Source organism: Vombatus ursinus, unplaced genomic scaffold, assembly GCF_900497805.2.
Source record: "Vombatus ursinus unplaced genomic scaffold, bare-nosed wombat genome assembly UNPS02014893.1, whole genome shotgun sequence".
Lineage (NCBI taxonomy): Eukaryota > Metazoa > Chordata > Mammalia > Diprotodontia > Vombatidae > Vombatus > Vombatus ursinus.
This window is the reverse complement of record NW_020954671.1, coordinates 393,305-413,321: the sequence shown is the minus strand read 5'-3', so window position 1 is coordinate 413,321 and position 20,017 is coordinate 393,305. Positions and strand designations below refer to the sequence as shown.

General features: G+C 34.1%; 1 protein-coding gene across 9 annotated transcripts in view; it reads right to left on the bottom strand.

Moving 5' to 3' along the window:
- Positions 1 to 259: 259 nt before the first annotated feature.
- The window catches only part of KTN1 (kinectin 1), a 147,930-nt gene continuing 128,172 nt past the window's right edge, over positions 260 to 20,017 (bottom strand). For 5 of the 9 annotated variants that reach the window (XM_027842869.1, XM_027842870.1, XM_027842868.1 and 2 more), the window contains 8 exons: positions 14,671 to 14,760; positions 14,454 to 14,546; positions 12,620 to 12,691; positions 12,271 to 12,354; positions 5,538 to 5,621; positions 4,443 to 4,535; positions 2,125 to 2,245; positions 260 to 742 (listed from right to left, as the gene is read on the bottom strand). In XM_027842869.1, coding sequence (XP_027698670.1) covers positions 2,144 to 2,245; positions 4,443 to 4,535; positions 5,538 to 5,621; positions 12,271 to 12,354; positions 12,620 to 12,691; positions 14,454 to 14,546; positions 14,671 to 14,760 — 618 coding nt within the window. In that variant the 3' untranslated portion in view covers positions 260 to 742; positions 2,125 to 2,143. Of the gene's footprint in view, positions 743 to 2,124; positions 2,246 to 4,442; positions 4,536 to 5,537; positions 5,622 to 12,000; positions 12,085 to 12,270; positions 12,355 to 12,619; positions 12,692 to 14,453; positions 14,547 to 14,670; positions 14,761 to 20,017 lie in introns of all 9 variants that reach the window. The other 4 variants (XM_027842862.1, XM_027842864.1, XM_027842867.1 and 1 more) reach the window with 1 other exon arrangement.

The following is a 20,017-nucleotide window of genomic DNA, read 5'->3' as shown; positions in this document are numbered from 1 at the left end:
TAGGCAAGAAAGTCACTTTTAAGAGCAGATGAGTAAAAAGTAGAGTAGCTCTACCTGACATAATTTTTTGGATGGAAGAGGGAAAGCAGGATAAGGAAGAAGGGAGCAATGTCATAGAAAAGAAAGAAGTAATAGTTAACTTGGTAGCTTTCTAATTGAGTGATTATTTCAACAAATGATTTTGCCTTTAGATTATGTGTAGATACACATTGTAAGAGTGGAAAATAATTATTTGAACAAAATAAAAATAGAAGTCATGTTTGAATAATAAGCATCCCTTTATTTGCTGATACCAGTACAAAAACTGATAACATGAGCAACAACAAAAAAAGTGTTTACTTGAGGTTGAAGTCAGAGGCTGCTACTCCCCAAAATGTTAAGTAAAACAGTGTACAACATCAGTATTAAAATGTTAGCATTTTAGAGCCTTGTAATCTTTTGAAACTTTATTGAGCAAAATAAGATAAAAGATTACATGTTTATCTTCTGAAATGTAAAGGTCTAATTATCCAAACAGTTTTTATTATAAAACTAAACTCTGAAGGTGTCTACAGAGTTGAGGTTTTTATTTCTCTCTTTAAATCAGTAGTCTAACAAGGATTAGAAAAGACAAAACTCTGTTCAGTGTTTCTGACAAAGTAGAAAGGGTGAAAACATAAATAAGGCTTTAATTTGGCAAAATATAATACAATGCCTTCTGCTATCCTCAAATGAACAGTTTAAGTTTCCCAGTGATGTCATTCTGCAAAAGAAAGGAAATACATCCATTCAAAACAAAGAAAGGAGATGTAGTCAAAAGAAAACTGTTGAATATACCATATGTTCACAACTTACTTGGGTCTAGTAATGGGTATTTTTTAATTATGTTTGAAGTAATATTGAGCCTATCTTTTCAGTTTTAAAAACATTATCATAAGCTTAACAACAGTTAACAAAAACAAATAAACATAAAAAAAAACCCTGAATCCATAGGTTTTTAACAAAGCTAACTTTTCAATTTTAAAAATAGGGGAATTTTAAGATAGGCAGAAAGAGGTAGGTCATTCTTTAAAAGTGGGACAGAATGTTCCTTCCCATTAACAGAGCAGATTTAGTCATAGAGAGTCATCGGTGCCACTGTAAGAAATAAGAACTTTAAATGACACTGGTGCTCCTATGAAAAGAATTTGAGTGTCTGGCTCCTTAATGAACTCAGATCCACCTACAATATAGAAGACTTATAACCAGCAGACCATAGATGTCATGGTTTTTCTGGAATAAACATACCTTTCGGGGTCTCCGGAGAACCATCCTAAAAGCCTAGTACATACAAAGTGTACAGAAAACTTGGTGCATGGAGCTCACCTGGACATTATTAGTTTTACCTATAGTTAATTGAATCTCTCAGGCCAAAAAGAATATCTTTCCAAAAATACCAAAACAAATCAGCTTAACAGGGCATTTAAGAAAATATCACACTACTACTCATTTAACAATAATAGGCTTAACTTTAACTAAAAGCATCTATTTTCGTAAGTCAAAGAGAAATAATTCTCTTGGCATATCCTATAGAAAGCTAAAATTGTTAAACAGAGAAATTTCAAAGTGATATTCACACCAATCTTTAATTTAAAAAACAAAACAAAACAGGCTAAATAACTACAAAATTGTACGACATATTTTACGTCACCAGCACAGCATAATTCCCTAATGTTATTTTAGAATCACATGGTATTACCAACACCAAGATTAGAATAAACCAATAGAAACACTGCAAAGCTTCAGGAATCATGGAAATGAATAAAACCTTCATCAAAAAAGGCAAACCCTAGCTCGAAGTAGACAAAGAATTATAGCAAAACAAAGTTAAGTTGGAACTAAAAATTCCAGGCGTTTTCTGGTAAGTCATAAGTCCTCAGGCAACACCAAAGGAAAGGAAATTTGGTCATAGGATTATTTCCCTCAAAGAACTGAAAGTCATCAGATCCCATATCCAAACTTATTTTGATGACACCAAGTTAAATAGTTCTAAAAGTGCTGCTGCAATAAATCCTGTCTGATTTTAATGGATGTTTACTTATATTAAAATAATTGTCATGCAACACCTACCAATAAGTTGTGCAGCATTCTTTATTAATTTCTTACCTACTATCTGAAAGTTTTCTTATTCCTTTGTGAGCTGTTGGTTTACTGCCTGGAATAGCTGCTGCAACTGTATTAGAGTCTGGTATAGACTTATAGATATTGTCTCTTTCTCAGAAGACTCCTAAAAGAAAGGATTCAAAGGCAAAAAACAAACAAAAAAATTTTACTTACAATTTGAAGCAAAACAATTTCTAAACAATACCCAGAAATAATTTATATTGATTTTATCTTTAAGATATTATGAGTAAGCTAAAAAAAAATCACAAGAATCATGTGCATGGAAAATACAATAGTTATGTTTCAAAGGATGGTGATAAGGTAGACAGGCTCAGAAACCTTTATCACTAATGCACAACATAAAAGTGTTTGACCAAAGCAAAGATAAAGCAAGTGAATCAATTCCTATGAATAGTAGGGCACTTGCTTTGATTTACTTTTTAAACAGTGAGTCAACAGCTTCATTTCATTTCTCTGTTAAACAATCAGCAAATTTCCTAGTGTATTTTCATTTTGCACAGAATAAATATCTTAAATTCACCTATTTAATTTAAATACATTTGAACCCAAGTATCAAAATCCGAGATACTCTGTGGGGCCAAGATGGTCCTTATATCAAGTACTGCACTGATGACACAGCATTCGAGGAAATGCATTTGAGTCATAATCAAAGCAGGCTGTTCAAAACCAAGATTAACAAACTAGCCACCAATACAAATCACTCATTCATTCAACAATTTATTAAGCATCTACTACATGTAAAGTACTGTGCTAGATTAGACATTAAAAGGAAAGTCAAAATCTCTTCCAAAAATCACAATAAAGAATGTCGGTTGGGAATAAGGGAATTTTCAGACTTCATCTGACTATATTATAATAGGCATTTAAAAAAACTCTTTGGCAAGCCCATTACTTTGGATTAATGGATTAGAACTTCTTTTCAGATTTTCCATTTAAACTACAAAGAAAATAATGCCTATTTCCCTAGTCTTATCAGTTATGCTTGTTTATGTTTATTTATGTATTTATTTATTTTTTAGAGAGCAATTGGGGTTAAGTGACTTGCCCAGGGTCACACAACTAGTAAGTGTCAAGTGTTTGGTCTGAGGCTGGATTTGAACTCAGGTCCTCCTGACTTCAGGGCCAATGCTCTATCCACTGCGCCACCTAGCTGCCCCTGTTTATGTTTTTTAAAACTGCAATCCAACTTTTAAATCAAAATGGATAAACGCTTTAACATGAACTAAGAAGCTTCTAATATATTTAGAGTAAAAAAAAAAAGTTAGGTCAGAAAAAGACAGACTATTTAGCCCAAAGATCTTCATTTTGTAAATAAAGAAAACTTAAACCCAGGGGTTACTTGCCCATGTTCACACAGCTGTTCAGCAGTAGAATTAAGATCAGAATACAGGTCTGACAAAATTCCAGTGCTCTTTTCACCACACACACCTTATCAAAATATGAACTGAACTCTTATTCATTAATTTGCTGTTTGTTCTTTACCACAACAGATGTGAATGTCAATGTCTTCAGGATAAGATATCCAAAAGATAGAATTCTATTTTAATTATTTAACTACACATTAAAAATTGCTTCATTATGATATATTACAACTTCATTTGGATGGAGACATTGTGATGTGAAAAATTGTTGTTTACAAAAAATACTGACTGATTGAGAACAGATCTCTGATAGAAAAATAATGAGATCTGATGCTATATCACTTTACTTACTTCTACCTTACTCCAAAAGGAAGCATTAGCCTGATCCATCAGTAGTAACCCCAGATACTCACAACTATAAAAGCTTTAGTGGGTATACATGAAAATGCAGGTGGATGGAGGGACTGAGAGAGAACCAGAGCAGCCTTTCATATTGTTTAATGCATGGTCCCAACCAAACCAAGACTGAAGTATCTTCACAAACTAAAACTACAGGCAAAATAGCTACCAATATGAATCTGCTCCTTCCCTTCCCTAATATCTTTGTCTCTCTACTTCACCAAACAAACAAGGATTTAGTAGTGCTATCTTTCAGTCTCTAAGTAACCTCAACTGCAGCACTATATCAATCTTTAAAAAAGTAAACAAAAATATCAAAAGCAGAAGTTACCCAATAGCTGCAATTCAAGTGTAAGAAATTTAAAAGATGGGATTACTTTCTAATAAGACAGTGAATTTGAGTTCAACATAATTGCTGGTAACAGATTATTTTTTCAGAGGATTTTTTCTAGTCACAGTTGGGTTTTTGAAGTGAACATCATTCATAGAGATGACAATGCAATTAGTCCCTAAAGAAAGAAGCTTGAAGAAAATACATACCACTTCTGAAGAAATATCACTATTTTCAATAATACTGGTATCTCCAGCACCTTTTGCTATTTTTGACTGAATAAGATCCAACAATTGCTGAGCCTATAAAAAATTACAAGAGACAAGTCAGCAATTATTAAAGGATAAACAGTATTTTTGACAAAATAAGAGCTTGACATGAAATCAAGAGTCTAGACAAATACTCCTGCCTTCAATGACATCTCCTCTGAACAACATTAACTACTTTTACTTAAATCAACAATAACTTAAAGTCAATTTAATGGAATCAAGAGGCTTTAATGAAAAGATACTGACACAGGCACTTATTAAAGTTTGTTCAGAGAAAAGTATCAAAGAAAAGCTTTTTAAATTTGTGTTTTAAGATATTTAAAAGATTTAAAAACATGCCCTTAAGCTTCTATATCATTAAAAAAAAAAAAAACCTTGCATTCACTAACCTTATGAAATAATTTCAGAGTGTAATGCCAGCAAAAGCTACCCTTGATATTATCCTCAACTATGAAAGGCAATCAAGCATCTATTCCATGAATACCCTTGTAGCTCAAGCTGAAAACTGATATGAACATATTTCAATGCAAGTGTTACATATAAAGCAGCAACTGTTAAACCAAGATAAGTGAAACTTGTCACAAGTAAGATTTCTCTACATGTCAGGCTGATCAAATGGAATTCAATTCTATACAGAAATAATGAATGGAAGGAATATACTGCTGATATATACCATCTGCATACATATCTTCTAGTTCTATACTTGAGGTAAATATAACAGAATATGCTTTATAAACAAGGACCTATACACAGTCCAAAAAAAAATGGATGCATTAGATTAAGTATGGGCAGCTTAAAAAAGGTCTGTTAAAGAATAACTTTTAAGTACCCTAAACAGTAACTTAATAAATTGCTTTGAAATTTGTAACAAAATGAATGTTCTTAAGAAAGATCTCTGAAAAACAAACCAAAGCATAAAACATAGATTTAAAACTGCACAGCCAATGAAAATTCAAAACTGAGGAGCTTACTTTGAACCTGTTTAGGATTTAGACGTTAATGAAAATTAACCTTCAATATGAAGAACTTTGTTACCTTATGCAGGTCACCGGCTACTTTCTGTCTTTCATTTTGTTCCATTTTAAGTTTTGTAAGTGTTTCACTTAATTGTGTTTTCAGCTGTGAACATAAAGCAAGACCATGATGAAATTAATTTGTATTCTTCTCAGATTAAGCCAGTGCCTCAATAACTGCCCATGGAATGTGATCATTAACTGTCACTATAAACAAGGCATTAGTCAATATGCTGCACCAGATAGATGTACAGGAAAGCTAAGCAGAGGTGGCTCCATCTGTAATACTAAATACAAGAAAAGAAAGCCATAGGAATAAAGTATTTAGAAAGGGTAGAAAATCGCAAATGCAAAAACAAAATGAGGAAAATGCCTTAAGAAGATATTTTCATTCACTATTCATGAAGCAGCTATTTAGATTATCTAAAATAACTGCTTTTGAAAACACAGTCTAATCTGATTGGGTACATTAAAGACTCACTTGAACTAGAAAGACTACCAAAAATGGAATAAATGTAATGTTAATTAATAAGAATATATTTAAACTAAATATCAGAGGGCTAATTTCAATATTCCAGTAAGGTGAAACCTTGAGAAAGTGCAAAGTATTACTATTTAAAACTTCATTATGGTGACAACTAGAAAAAGTAGTATTATACACACACTGGCCCAAATTACACTATTTTCTTAAAATGGTCTTCTTAAACTGTATGAGTTCTTGATTAAAGTCAGAGTTTTCACAAAGTTTAAAAATAATCTTAATTCCAACAGAGGAGTCTTGTGATTCACTTTAAAATATTCTCCTTTCATCTCTGATTACTATTCTCAGTAAATCCACAATATATTACATAAGAAACATAATAAAATCAATGTTAATCCCACTATACATTTGCACATATGCGCGCACACACGTCATCCATTTTATTTGTGTATTGGGTACTCCCCAATTGTGGAAATTCCCTCCATCCACATAGATTAACAGTTTGTCTATAACTTAAAGTCTTAGTCACACATCTACTGTGTCTCAAAGGCAATATTTGAAACTTAAGTCCTCCTGACTTCCTTCTATCCACTAAGCTATGCTTCCTCTCATTCATATTTTGTACAAAAAGCTCCAAGCATGAAAAATGCTCAAGACAGTCCTCTTGTTACTTAGGAACCTCAAAATAGAGGCATATAAGAAAGATATTTCAGAAGTTCACTGGAAGGTAGGATCTGAAACCTAGTTTGAGGTCCTCAAATTTAAATACATTGTTTCCAGCTTTTCATTCATATCTCCTTGCCGTAACGGGGAATTTTTGAGTGGAAGACGTACCAATGAATACTTATCAGTTATACTGTAGATAATATGAATGCTTTGTGGGTAGCAGTTAGCTTCACTAATCTAGGATGATTTTATTTATATATATTATTATGGTCATACAAACTCTGGGTGTACATTTTTGGTTGATGTTGCTTATAAAGGCAATAATTAGGTTATTTGGCTTTAAGCTCAAAAGAAGGGGCAGACAAAAAAGAGGTAACTATCAAGAACCATGCAAACTAAAACTGCAATTCTACAGATCTCATGTTATACAACTTGCTAAAGTGCACAGAGAGCCAAGATGGCAGAGAAATGGCAGGGTCTCACTTGAGTTCTCCCAAATTCCCCTCCAAATAACTATGCCTCAAAGTGAATTCTGGAGTGACAGAACCCACAAAAGGATAGAGTAAAACAATTTGCCAGCCCAATACAACTTAGGTCAGCAGGAAAGGTCTATCGAACTGGGGTAAGAGTGGAATATGGTCCAGTATAGGAAACACCATGGCAAAATAGCAGAAGGTCTTGGGGACAACTAAACTGGCAGCAGTGGCCTCCAAAGCTCTCAGGTCACAAGTGACAAGGGGGTCAGACAAGTGATCAGAAGAAGATTAAAGGGGGCTCTTTGCTGGCCTTAGTGCAGGACTCTGTTTCATTGCCCATATGCAGATCCAGATCTCAGTTGCAGGGTGAAGAGGAGTACTAGCATACCAAAGGTTGCAAGTGCAGAGGAGCAGTGACAATTCCAGGATAGAGAAGGGTGCTAAAAGGATGCTTATGGTCACTCAAAGACCAGTACACAGGCCAGGAGAGTAGTAAACACACCTCTCCTTAGATTATACCACCTTGGAAGAACTGAAAACCCAGAACTAGCTCTGAGATCAGCAGCAAGAAAGGCCTGAAGCAGGGGGCAGTTAGGTGGCACAGTGAACAGAGTACCAGCCCTGGATTCAGAAGGACATGAGTTCAAATCCGGCCTCAGACTCATAACACTTATTAGCTGTGTGACCCTAGCCAAGTCACTTAACTCCACTGTCCAGCAAAAAAAAAGGCCTGAAGCTTGGGACAGTGGCCCCTCCACCCTAGGAGTACAGCCTCACTTTAAGGTAGAGTTAAGAAATAAGCTGGAAAAATACGCAAAGAACAAAAAAAGAACCAGACCATATAAAATTACTATGGTGACAGGGAAGATCAAACACAAGCTCAAAAGGACAACAAAGTCAAAACGGCTACATTCAAAGCCTCAAACACTTGGTCTCAGGCCCAAAAAGAATTACCAGAAGAGCTCAAAAAGGATTTTAAATATCAAATAAGAGAGAGAGGAGAAAAACTCGGAAAAGAAATGATAGTGATACAAGAAAATCATGAACCAATAGTCAACAGCTTGGTAAAGGAGACAGAATTGGCCATACGGAAACAGAGCTACAAAAATTCACTGAAGAATTAGCCAAAGAATTAGCCAAATGGAAAAGGAGGTACAAAAGCCCACTAAAGAAAATAATTCCTTAAAAATCAGAATTGAGGCAGAGGAAGCTACTGACTCCATAAGACATCAAGAAACAATAAAACAAAATCAAAAGAATGGGAGAAAAAAAACAGGAGAAAATGTGAAACATCTCCCTGGGAAAATAACTGAACTGGAAAACAGATCCAGGAGAGACCATTTAAGAATTTCTGGACTACCTGAAAATCATGATCAAAAAAAGAACCTAGAGATCACCTTTCAAGAAATTATCGAGGAAAATTGCCCTGATATTCTACAAACCTGAGAGTAAAACAGAAATTGAAAGAATCCACCAATCACCTCCTGAAAGAGATCCCAAAATGAAAATGCCTAAGAATATTATAGTCAAATTCCAGGGCTCCCAAGTCAAGGAGAAAATATTGCAAACAACCAGAAAGAAATAATTAAAATATTGTGGAGCTATAGTCAGGAGCTTCTACCCTAAAAGATCAGAGGGCTTGGAATACAATATTCTGGAGGGCAAAGAAGCTAAGATCACATCCAAGAATCACCTATCCAGAAAAACTGACTATAATCCCTCAAGGGAAAAAATGGACATTTAATGAAATACAGGACTTTCAAGCATACATGATGGAAAGACCAGAGCTAAATAGAAAATTTCACTTTTAAATACAAGACTCAAAAGGAGCATAAAAAGGTAAACAGGAAAGAGAAATCATAAGGGATTCAATAAGGTTGAACTGTTCACATTTCTACATGGGAAGATGATACTTGTAACTCATAAGAACTTTCTCATTATTATGGCAGTTAGAAGAAGTATACATAAACAAAGGGCATGAGTGTGAGTTGAATATGATGGGATGATACAAAAAAAATAAATGTAAGCAGTAAGAAAGATGAAAGGAAAAATACTTTTAAGAGTAGACAGGGTGAAAGGAGAGAGAGAGTAAGATAAACAGGGGAAATAGGATGGAATGAAATAAACAGTTATCATAACTTTGAAAATAAATTCTGAAACAAGTTTTCTGATAAAGGCCTCATTCCTCAAATATACAGAGAACTGAGTCAAATTTATAAGAATACAAGTTATTCCCCAATTCAGCAAAGGATATGAATAGGCAGTTTTCAGTGAAGTAATCAAAGCCGCCTATAATCTTATGAAAAAATGCTCTAAATTACTACTGATTAGAAAAATGCAAGCTAAAACAACTCTGAGGTAATACCTCATACCTATCAGATTGGCTAATATGACAGAAAAGGAAAATGACAAATGTTGGAGAGAATGCGGGAAAAATGAGACACTAGTGCATTGGTGGTGGAGTGTGAACTGATTCAGCCATTCTGGAAAACAATTTGGAACTATGCCCAAAAACCCATGCAAGTCCTTTGATTCAGTAATACCACTCCTAGGTCTGTATCCCAAAGAGATAAAAAACAAAAAGGAAAAGGACCTATATGTACAAAAATATTTGTAGCAGCTCTTTTTGTGACGGCAAAAAATTGGAAATTGAGGGGAAGTCCCATCAATTGGGGAATGGCTCAACAAGATGTTGCATATGATTGTGACGAAATAATACTGTACTATAAGAAACGGCAAGCAGGATGCATTCCAAAAAACCTGGAAAGACTTACATGAACTGATGCAAAGTGAAATGAGCGATGCTATATGATGATCAACTGTGAATGACTAAACTATTCTCAGCAATGCAATGATCCAAGACAATTTTGAAGAACTTATGATAAAAACTATCCAAGTCCAGAGAAAGAACTGATAGAGTCTGAATGCAGATCAAAGCATACTTTTTTAAGCTTTCTTTTTCTTGTTTGTTTGTGGGGGGCACCTGTGTTTTCTTCCACAACATGACTAACATAGAAATATGCATGACTACACATGTATAACCTGTATCAAATTGTGTGCCTTCTCAGTAAGGGGCAGGAGAGGGAGGACGGGAGATATTTTGGAACTTAAAATTTTAAAAAATGAGTGTTAAAAATGTGTTTACATGTAATTGGGGGAAAAATAAAATATTAAATTGATAATCATTAAATTGTAAAAAAAAAAAAAAGAGAGAGAGAGACTGAAAGAATGTCTTCTTTTGTTACAAATGCAAACAACTTACGTGGTACTGGAATGTTTAATAGAATTCACATGTGAATACAACTGGTCCTAAAAGATTTTTCATTGGGAATTCATTTACAACTTCTTCAGGTTTTTTCTTCTGATACTGGGTTATTTAGTCTATTTCTCCTTTTGATAATATGGGTATTCTATATTTTTGTAATTACCCATTTCCTTCCTCTAAGTTATCAGTTCTGAGCAAATATATATACATAATAACTGATATAATTATATATCATATCATTGTAATATAAATATATATTGTAATTGAAAAGATAAAGTGCAAAGAGGTTGGAAGTTCAAGGAAAGTTCTACTAAAAATGGAAGAAATTATTTTTTAAACATATCAATTTAGAGTAAGTTAGTAATTAAAGTAAAATAGTTTTTTATATAGTCCAGTAGCACAATCTCCCAAGCAACAGGGCAGTCATAATCACTACATAGTCATTGTAACCTTCTGACAGAGATGGATAGAATTATGGCAATTTAAAATACACAGTACAAACATATCTTTCATCTTCAGTGAAAACAGCAGAGAATCGCTTGCTGGTATAACACTGCTCAGTGATGATACACTGTTCCTAGAAAATGGCACAAGCACTTCCTGTAGCAAAACTAGAAAAGCATGGTTGGAAAAATCACTGCATGTGAATGAAGACAGCAAGTGTTCTACTTTGGCAGTGTTGAATGAAGGAATCCTAAATAAAGCATAGCTTATCTTTAAAGAAGTTGATTTGTTTTTTGTTTGTTTGTTTTTTAAGGAAACCAAAAAATAAAACCTGGTAGGAAGGATCTAAAATACTCGTTAAAAATATAGTAAATACAGCAACATCTGCCCCCTACTACCTTTAAAACTAAGACAATCCAAATCATAAATTTTGGATCCATTTAAGAATCAGATCTTACTCTAATACAATAATAGATTTTCATGGTATAGAAGGCCCAGAATAACTAACCTAACTTAGTAATACTTCGAGTCTATATATATTTTAGCACCAAATACACCACTTGTATTCTCAATGACACCTTGACAGTATAAAGGTGGTATGGTTTGCTTCCTCCAGACCCACTTCCCAGATGGGTCTATATATTATAGAAAAAATATGCTAATAAGCTAAATAGTTGTGTTCTTTTCTAAAAGAATAGAGCATATTTCTTATAAACATATGAAGATTTTCTTTCAAGCTATAATGCAAACAAAAATTCCACATTTATTGTCCTCAATTAGCTACATCTAAAAGATTTAGTGAAGATCCCTTTTAGCTCAAAATTTACGATCCTATGAATATCTTTGCAATTCAACAATTCTTTATTTGTATATTTATAATTTTTGTACATAAAAATAAAACAGTATCTGAAAAGTTAGGCTTTATAAAATGTAAAAAAGGTATGAAAAGAGTTGGAAGCAAACATGCCATTGTTAGGAGCTAAGAAAAGAAGATAATTTTAAGGGCCATCAGAATACAAAATAATCATAATTTAGAAAAAAAGTGCAAAGCTAAAGATGTTAGCAGAAAGAAAAGGTTTCGGTGGTTTCTCCACATACCAGAACAAGTATTTTGAGAGCCTATTTTATACCCAGTGGAGAAGAAACTTCTTACCAAATCTAGCTCTTCGTTCTGTCTTACTGCTTCAGAATATGAATCATCAAGTTTTTTCTGCAATTCAGTCAACAGATCTTTCAGCTGAAATGAAGTTTAGAGTTTAAAATTGATCTCCTTATGATGTTCCATTTTTCTTCTGCTAAGTTATTAGGATATCCACCTAGACAGAACCTCAGCCATGACCTTCCCAAATCTTATACTGAAATATCTCACTTGTCAGAAAATTAATTTCAAAAGGTCAACATAGTTGAGAGAAATTACATTTACCTCTCTAACTTCCGAAACATAAGTAGATCGTTCTATTTCTGCCTTCTCTAGTTCACTTTCCAAATGTTCTCTCTCTCTTCTCAGCTAGAGAGACAGAAAAAAAGGTTAAAAATACTTAGATATTAAGATTTTATTTTTGTTGCTTCCCTACAACAAAAAAATTATACTCATAATACCAGTCTTGAATATAAAGCTACCCTCCCAAAAATTACTTCGAGTATCATCACTTAACAATTAAGACAAAAAAAATCTTTTAAAAAAATCACAATTCTTATTAAGGATAACAGTATAAGACACTCCAGTGTATCAAGTAATGAGATGATAAGTGATTTTACTTAACTGTACGTACAGTTTCAAGTTCTTTATTTTCTCCTCTTAATCTCTCTACTTCCTGTTTCAAAGAACTTAATGAAAAATGTATCTGCAATTTCAAACAGAGATCAAAAATCATACTAACATAAATACCCAAGTCAACCAGTAACTATACAATTACTTACAATATAGTTTAGAACCAATGCAACATTGCAAATTGCTTACCATGAGTTCCTTCGAGTCAAACTACATATTACAATGAAGCCTAAACTAAAGTTAGGCATTCATCTTTCTCAAGCTGACCAATATTATGATGAAAACTCTCTTAACTACACATATAAAATTAAAAATTATAAAGCATTTCTAAATCACTATTGATTATAAAAATTCAAATTAAAACAACTATTCAAATTAAAACAAACTCTGAGGTACCACCTCACACCAATCAGAAATGACAAATGCTAGTGGGGATGTGGAAAAACAGGTACATTAATGAAATGGTGGAGTTGTGAACTAATCCAACCATTCTGGAGAACAATCTGAATCCATGCCCAAAGAGTTATAAAACTGTGTATACCTTCCGACCTAGCAATGCCACTACTAGGTCTGTATCCCAAAGATAGCAAAGAAAAAGGAAAAGGACCAATATGTACAAAATTATCTACAGCAGCATTTATTTGGTGGCAAAAAATTGGAAATTAAGGGGATATCTGTCAACTGAGGAATGGCTGAACAAGTTGTAGCATCTGATTGTGGAAGAATACTATTGTACTATAAGAAATGATGAGCAGGATGATTTCAAAAAAACCTGGGAAGACTTACACAAACTCATGCAAAGTGACATGAGCAGAACTACAAGATCACTGTTCAAAGCAAAGGCAATATTGCAATGATGATCAACTATAAAAGACTTGGTTACTCTGATCAATACAATGATCAAAGACGATTAGAAGGATTCGTGATAAAAAATGCTATCCACCTCCAGAGAGAAAACTGATTAACTGAGTGCAAACTGAAGTATACTTTTCTGACTTTTTAATTTTTCTTGCTTTTTTGGAGACATGGCTAATATGGAAATATGTTTTGTATGATTTCCCATATGAAATTGATATCCTACTGCTTGCCTTCTCAGTGGGTGTGGAAGGAAGAGAATGTGGAACTCAACATTTTAAAAAAACAATGTCAAAAATAAATAATTTTAAAAAATTTACATAGCATTGACCCGAGAGTAAGTGCAATCCTTTTCTGGGTTACAATGGGCTCACATCCCAACTCCAATATTTACACTCTGTTATCTTGGTCAAATCATTTAACCCCCTGGGAATCAGTTTCCTCATCTGTTAAATCAAGAAATTAGAAGGTAGCCTTTAATATGCTTACTGAAAAACCCAAAATGCTTAAACATAAGAGCAATGCTCTGAACAGAAATCATGGGTTTTGTTACAGAATAGGACAGGCAAAATAGACAGAACAGAGTATATGCCACATGAACAGAATGTAATAGTACTATAACTTCCAAATTCTACTGGTGGATGAGTGAGATAGATTACTAGCTACCACTTTCCCCAAAAGGTAGAAACTTCCCTTCTTCAATGCCAATTGGTTATTTTAAAAAATCAGTACACATTAATCACCCATGAGGTAAGTAGGGGATGGGCTCTACATGAATGGAAGAAGCACCTCCATCACTGAAATCAGAAATCCACTCAAGTATGGATATCCTTTAAAGAAAATAGATATTCACTTAACTTTTTTTAAAAAGATTTACTTTTTCTCTAAATAGGTTTTGAGTTATATTAGTTTATAATACTTCAAATCACTTCACATATTAATAATCTTTTCTAGCATTATGCATCCTTCTTGACAAATACCTGTCTAACAACTTTTTGAGATTCTTCAACTTTAATTTTCCATTTGTTTTCTTCCTGCTCCACACTTCGCTGTAATCTCTGTAAAATCCCCTCCTACAAGAAAAAAAGTTAGTTGTTTTATAATACATACACATTAAAGGAAAAATATTAAGATGCTACTAGATGTTAGTTAAGTCATGTGAAAACATAACAATGTGGATTAAAAATAATTTCCTACTGTTTCTGCAAGAACAGACTTGTATTTTTCACATTCTAGCTGTAACATCGTGTGCGTATCATCAGCTTCCTTCAACTTTTGCTGTAGGCCCTGCAATAATAAAATCACAAAATACCAATGCTCATTTATTTGCACATGAAAATTTTATACTATAATTTTATTCTCAATATGCAATATTCAATACATAATTATCATATGGCATGGTAAATAGTTTTTGTTTGTTTCCTAAGAAAACATTCCCTACACTACTCAATTGGCAATGGGGAAAGAAGTTTAATACCCCCCAATTTAGTTTTCTGCTATTAAAATTCTAGTATTTTTCATCTGTTTCTGTTATCAGACAGCATAGTTTTTAAATGAAAAGGTTTGACAATTATGTCTGAGAAATCTTGTAGCATTCTTAAAGACCCATTCCCCATAGTCTTCTCTAGGCAGAATGAGAACAGTATATTGCCCTCTTTCTTGATATTAATGGAAATCAGTCAGTCTTTAAGAGACAGAGTTTACAGCTAAAATAAACAATACTCTTAAAGTAAATAAGCAGGCTAGTGAAGACTGCTAAAAGAATAATAAAACATGCTCCCTAAAATTCTTTGAAGCCAACCTGATATAAATCATACCAAGTGGAACTTTCAGATAATCATCTAGGAAACACCCCCAAACAAACACAACAGTGACAACAGAGCATGGAGATATCTATAGCAAACCCAATGTCTCACTTTCACTCAAACAGCTACCCTTGGAAATTTCATCCATTTCCTCCAACATTAAATCACCATTTAAGCACAGACAAATGTGAATAGCAAAGGATAGAATCCATTCTACTTGAGACCACTCTCATCATGTCCCTTTAAGATACTGCCTCCTACCCAGTCAAAAATGGATGATCTGTAAAAAGAACCATAATTGATCAGGATGGGCATTCCTTCCACTGATAAAAGTAGAAAACCTTTCCAAATCTGCTCATCCTATTCAATATTTGTCCATGGCTTCCCATATATCTTCTGTCAATCAATGAATGCACGTTTAAACGCTTACTATGTACCAGGCACTATAGTCCTAGGGATGCAGAGGGGAAAAAAAATAAAATCATCCCTACCTTCAAAGAGCTTACATTCTATCAGGGAGACGACATAAACATAAATTAGTGTATATAAAATAGACAGCGATCAAAAAGCATTTTTTAAGTGCATACTAGGTTCCAGGCACTAGACTAAGCAGTGAGAAGAAAAAAGAAAAAGCAATCTCCATCATCAAGGGGATTGTAATCTAATGAGGAGGACAACATATACACATGGAGCAGATGCAAGGGACTTAGAGGGGAGGCACTAGTATCTGGGAAGACTGAAAAAGGCCTCTGAGGGAAGATGGCATTTAAACTGAGACTTTTAGTCAGACATTCCTGACTTCAGAACAGAGGTGAAGAGGTAAAGCATTTCAGGCACAGAAGACAGCAAGTTCAAAGACACAAAGGAGGGAGATGGAGCATTGCATGTAAGGAGGACCAAACAGGTTAGCAAGCCTAGACTATTGTCTGCATGGAAGTTATGTGTAATGAGAAAAGAAACAGAACCTCAGGTTAGGATGGCAAAATAAAACATCATAGAGGAGCGTATCTTTCCTACAAACATCCCTGCAAGTATCTAAAAAGGGCACAAGACAAGTGAATTAAAAAAACAGTAACAGAGATACTGAAGTAAGATTCTCCAACTAGTCTAGTGATTGCCTAAAAAAGTCAGAAGCCTGCAGATGCTAAAAAGGATTCACACCAGGGAAACCAGTGCAAGTGTCATGACAGAGGACTGACGTCCATCAGCACAAGGAGAGAGGTTACACCAGAGAAGTCAGCTTAAACACCAATAAATGGGAATGAAACCCATGGGCTCTCTGAAGGAGATATTAGGAAGGCTGGAAAGCATTTAGTTTAAGTTTAAGAAATAAATGTATGAAGCCAGCAAGATCCTTGCCTTGACCCGTCAGAAGAGAAGCAGGGGACAAAGCCAGCCCTTATTGATTGCTATCTAGGGCCCGGCTATACACTCCTACCATCACCGTGAACCGTGGTAAGGGACAGACCAGCTAAGAGTCTGGGGATGGGACAGGGGAGAGTTATAGGAGAATGGATATTACTACGATCTCCAATATCCACCTGAGGCTTGTCAGGAACCGACTCCCAATAAGGGGCTGTGGAAAGAGAGAGAGAGAGAGATGGGCCAAGTCAGCACCTGAACTGGACCGTCAAGAGAATCAGAGTCTGGAATTGAGCAACTCCATCTAGAACAGCAAGCAATAGGAGCAGCACCCAGACAAACAGATGAACAGTAACTGGACCTATTCCCTTTTCCTCCCACCCTCATCCAAGGTCAAAGTGATCTGAACCTGACCCCACCAAAATCCCAGTCTCTGAACTGAGTCTTTAAATATGAGTAAATAGAGTCAAAGGCAGCTAGGGGGCACAGTGAATAAAGTACCTTGCCTGAAGTCAGAAAGACTCATCTTCCTGAGTTCAAATTTGGCCTGAGACACTTAGTAGCAGTGTGACCCTAAGGAAGTCACTCACCTCTATTTGCCTCAGTTTCCTCATCTGCAAAATGAATCAAAAAGAAAATGGCAAACCACTCCAGTATCTTTGCCAAGAAAATTCCAAAAGGGATCACAAAGAGACACCTGAACTACTCAACAACAACAAATACAAACACTGAATACAATGAAAAATTCTATAGGTAAGAAAAGCCCAAAAGTTTAATCCAAAAGAAGAGAGTAACCCTACAAGCACTGCCTCCAGCAAAAAAAAAAAAAGGCTTAGCCAAAAGAAAATGGATATAGCTATGGAAAAAAAAATGATGCAAGAAATAAAAGATGATATTAGAACTGAATGTAAGAGGTGTGAAGGAAGGAAAACAAACAAGAAGAGAGGAAGAAAACCTTAACTAAATAGTGAACTCTTTAAAAAAAAGAGCGAAACAAATAAAACTCAATGGCTAACTAGACAACAAGAAATTTTAGAAAAAAGGTAAAAGTCTGAAAAATTGGAGGAACATGTAAGGTGTATACATCAAAAATGACTGAACTGAAAAATAGGGGAAATAATTAAAGAATTATTCAGCTCTCTGAAAACCATGACCAAAAACAAACAAAAAACAGATGTCATTATTTCAAGAAATAATAAAACTTCCAAGGATTATTAGAATTAGAGGGCAAAACTACGATACAAAATCCACAACCCCAAACCAAAAACTCCCAAGAATGTTACAGCCAAAATCAAGGACTTCCAAGTTAAAGGAAAAATACCACAACCAGTGAGAAAGAGTTCAAGTATCAAGGAACCACAGCCATGATCACACAAAAATTTAAATATAATCTTCCATTATGATATTCTAGAGGCAAAAAACTACAACCAAGACTACCTTGCCCAACAAAATTGGGTATAATCCCACAGGGGGGAAAATGGACCTTTTCAAACATGTGATGAAAAGATGAGAACTGAGTAGAGATTCTGAAATGCAAACATAAGAGAAGCTAAAAAGAAAGGTAAATATATTTAGGCAACTTGAAGGGGCTAAAAGATGATAAAATGCCCATATTTCATAAAGAGAGAAGAAACAGGATTGCATCCCCTTCAAAATACCACTGTCTTCTAGGGAGACAGAAAGAGTTAAATAAGACAAACAAAAGGCCTGGCAGAGGAAGGAAATGGTTTTGTTCTGTTTTGTTGGTTTCTGAAAAGGGGGTGGAGGGAGGCAAAATGAAATCTACAAGGAAAAAAATGAGAAAAAAGGGGTGGGAACTTACTATTTCTCATAACTGGAGTGCACAATAAGATTAAACACAGAAAAAAATGTAGGGAGAAGTGAACATCTCAGGAACCTCATTCTTATCTGGACATACACAGTTGGTATACAAATAGATTAAAGTCAACAGGTTAACAAGTGGGGAGGGAGTGTGGTTTAGTAGAGTTGGAAAGAGAACAATCAAAAGCAAAACAAACTTCAATTTCAGAGAATTGGGCATAAAAAAGCATAAGAAGCAGAGATCTGGGCAGAGAAACTGGAACAATTAGCATCAATTACGGATTACTTGTATTGATCACATTCATACCCTTTCTCTACTTCCTTCTCTATTAAGAAGGATAAGGAAGGAGAAAGAAAAAAAGCATAAGTAGATAATAATGGAGGAAAATACACAATTAACAATCAAAGCAAAACATGAACAGGATGAATTCACTTACAACATGGAGAGGAAAGGAGTAAAACAATCAAAAAGAAAAATCCAACAATATGCTATTTGCAAAAAAACAACCGAGGCAAACATTCACACAGAGCTAAAATGAAGAGCTACAGCAGAAAATGTTATGCGTCAGGTAAATCCAAAATAGTCAGGGGTAACGATGGTGATCAAGGTAACAGTAAAAACAGACATGGTTTGAAGAGATATGCAAGGAGACTCCATTTTGCTTAAAGGCATCATAGACAATAAAATAATATTGGTTTTTAACATATATGCACAAAATGTCGAAGTATCCAAGGAAAAGCTAATTGAATTACATATAGACAAAAATAAAAAGATAATTCAGAAGGACCTGAATAAAATTCATAAAAGTTAGATATGAAAAGATCTCTGGTAATTACTGAATCAGAAAAGAATATAAATAGTTCACAGCTGAGCATGGCATCTTTACAGAAAATGACCATGTGTTAGGATATAAAACATAAAAATAAATGCAGAAAAATTAAAGATAACCTTTATTGACCATAAAGTACTAAAAATTAGAATAAAAAAGGGCATTTAAAGAATTCAAGTTTAAATAATTTACTTCTAAAGAATTGGTAGCACAAATAAATCAGATCAAGAATAATTTTATCAAAAAAAAAATGACAAGACAACATAGGAAAACTTTTGAGATGCAGAGAGAGTAGTCCTTTGGGAAAATTTTTTTATCTCCAAACACTTTCATCAACAAGAGAGAAAGAATAAATAAATAAATCGGACAAGCAATGTAAACACACACATGGAAAAAACAAAACAACTCCCAACTAAATACAAAAATAAATTTTCTAACACTCAAAGGAGAGAAACAAAATATTTTAAAACACATCCATTAACTTGATCGATAAGATTAGGAACTTAAGTTTATAGAAAAAACTAATATACTATTAGCCATTATGCTTTTTTTATTTAAAAGAGAGAAAACTAAATTGTTGAAATAAAAATGAAATAGGACACACAAAAAATTTTAAAAAGGGAATTATTGGAAACTTTTTAACCCAACAAAACAGATAACTTAAATGAAATTAATATTTAAAATACCCAGATTAACAAGACAAAAGGAATTTAAACAACCCTGTCT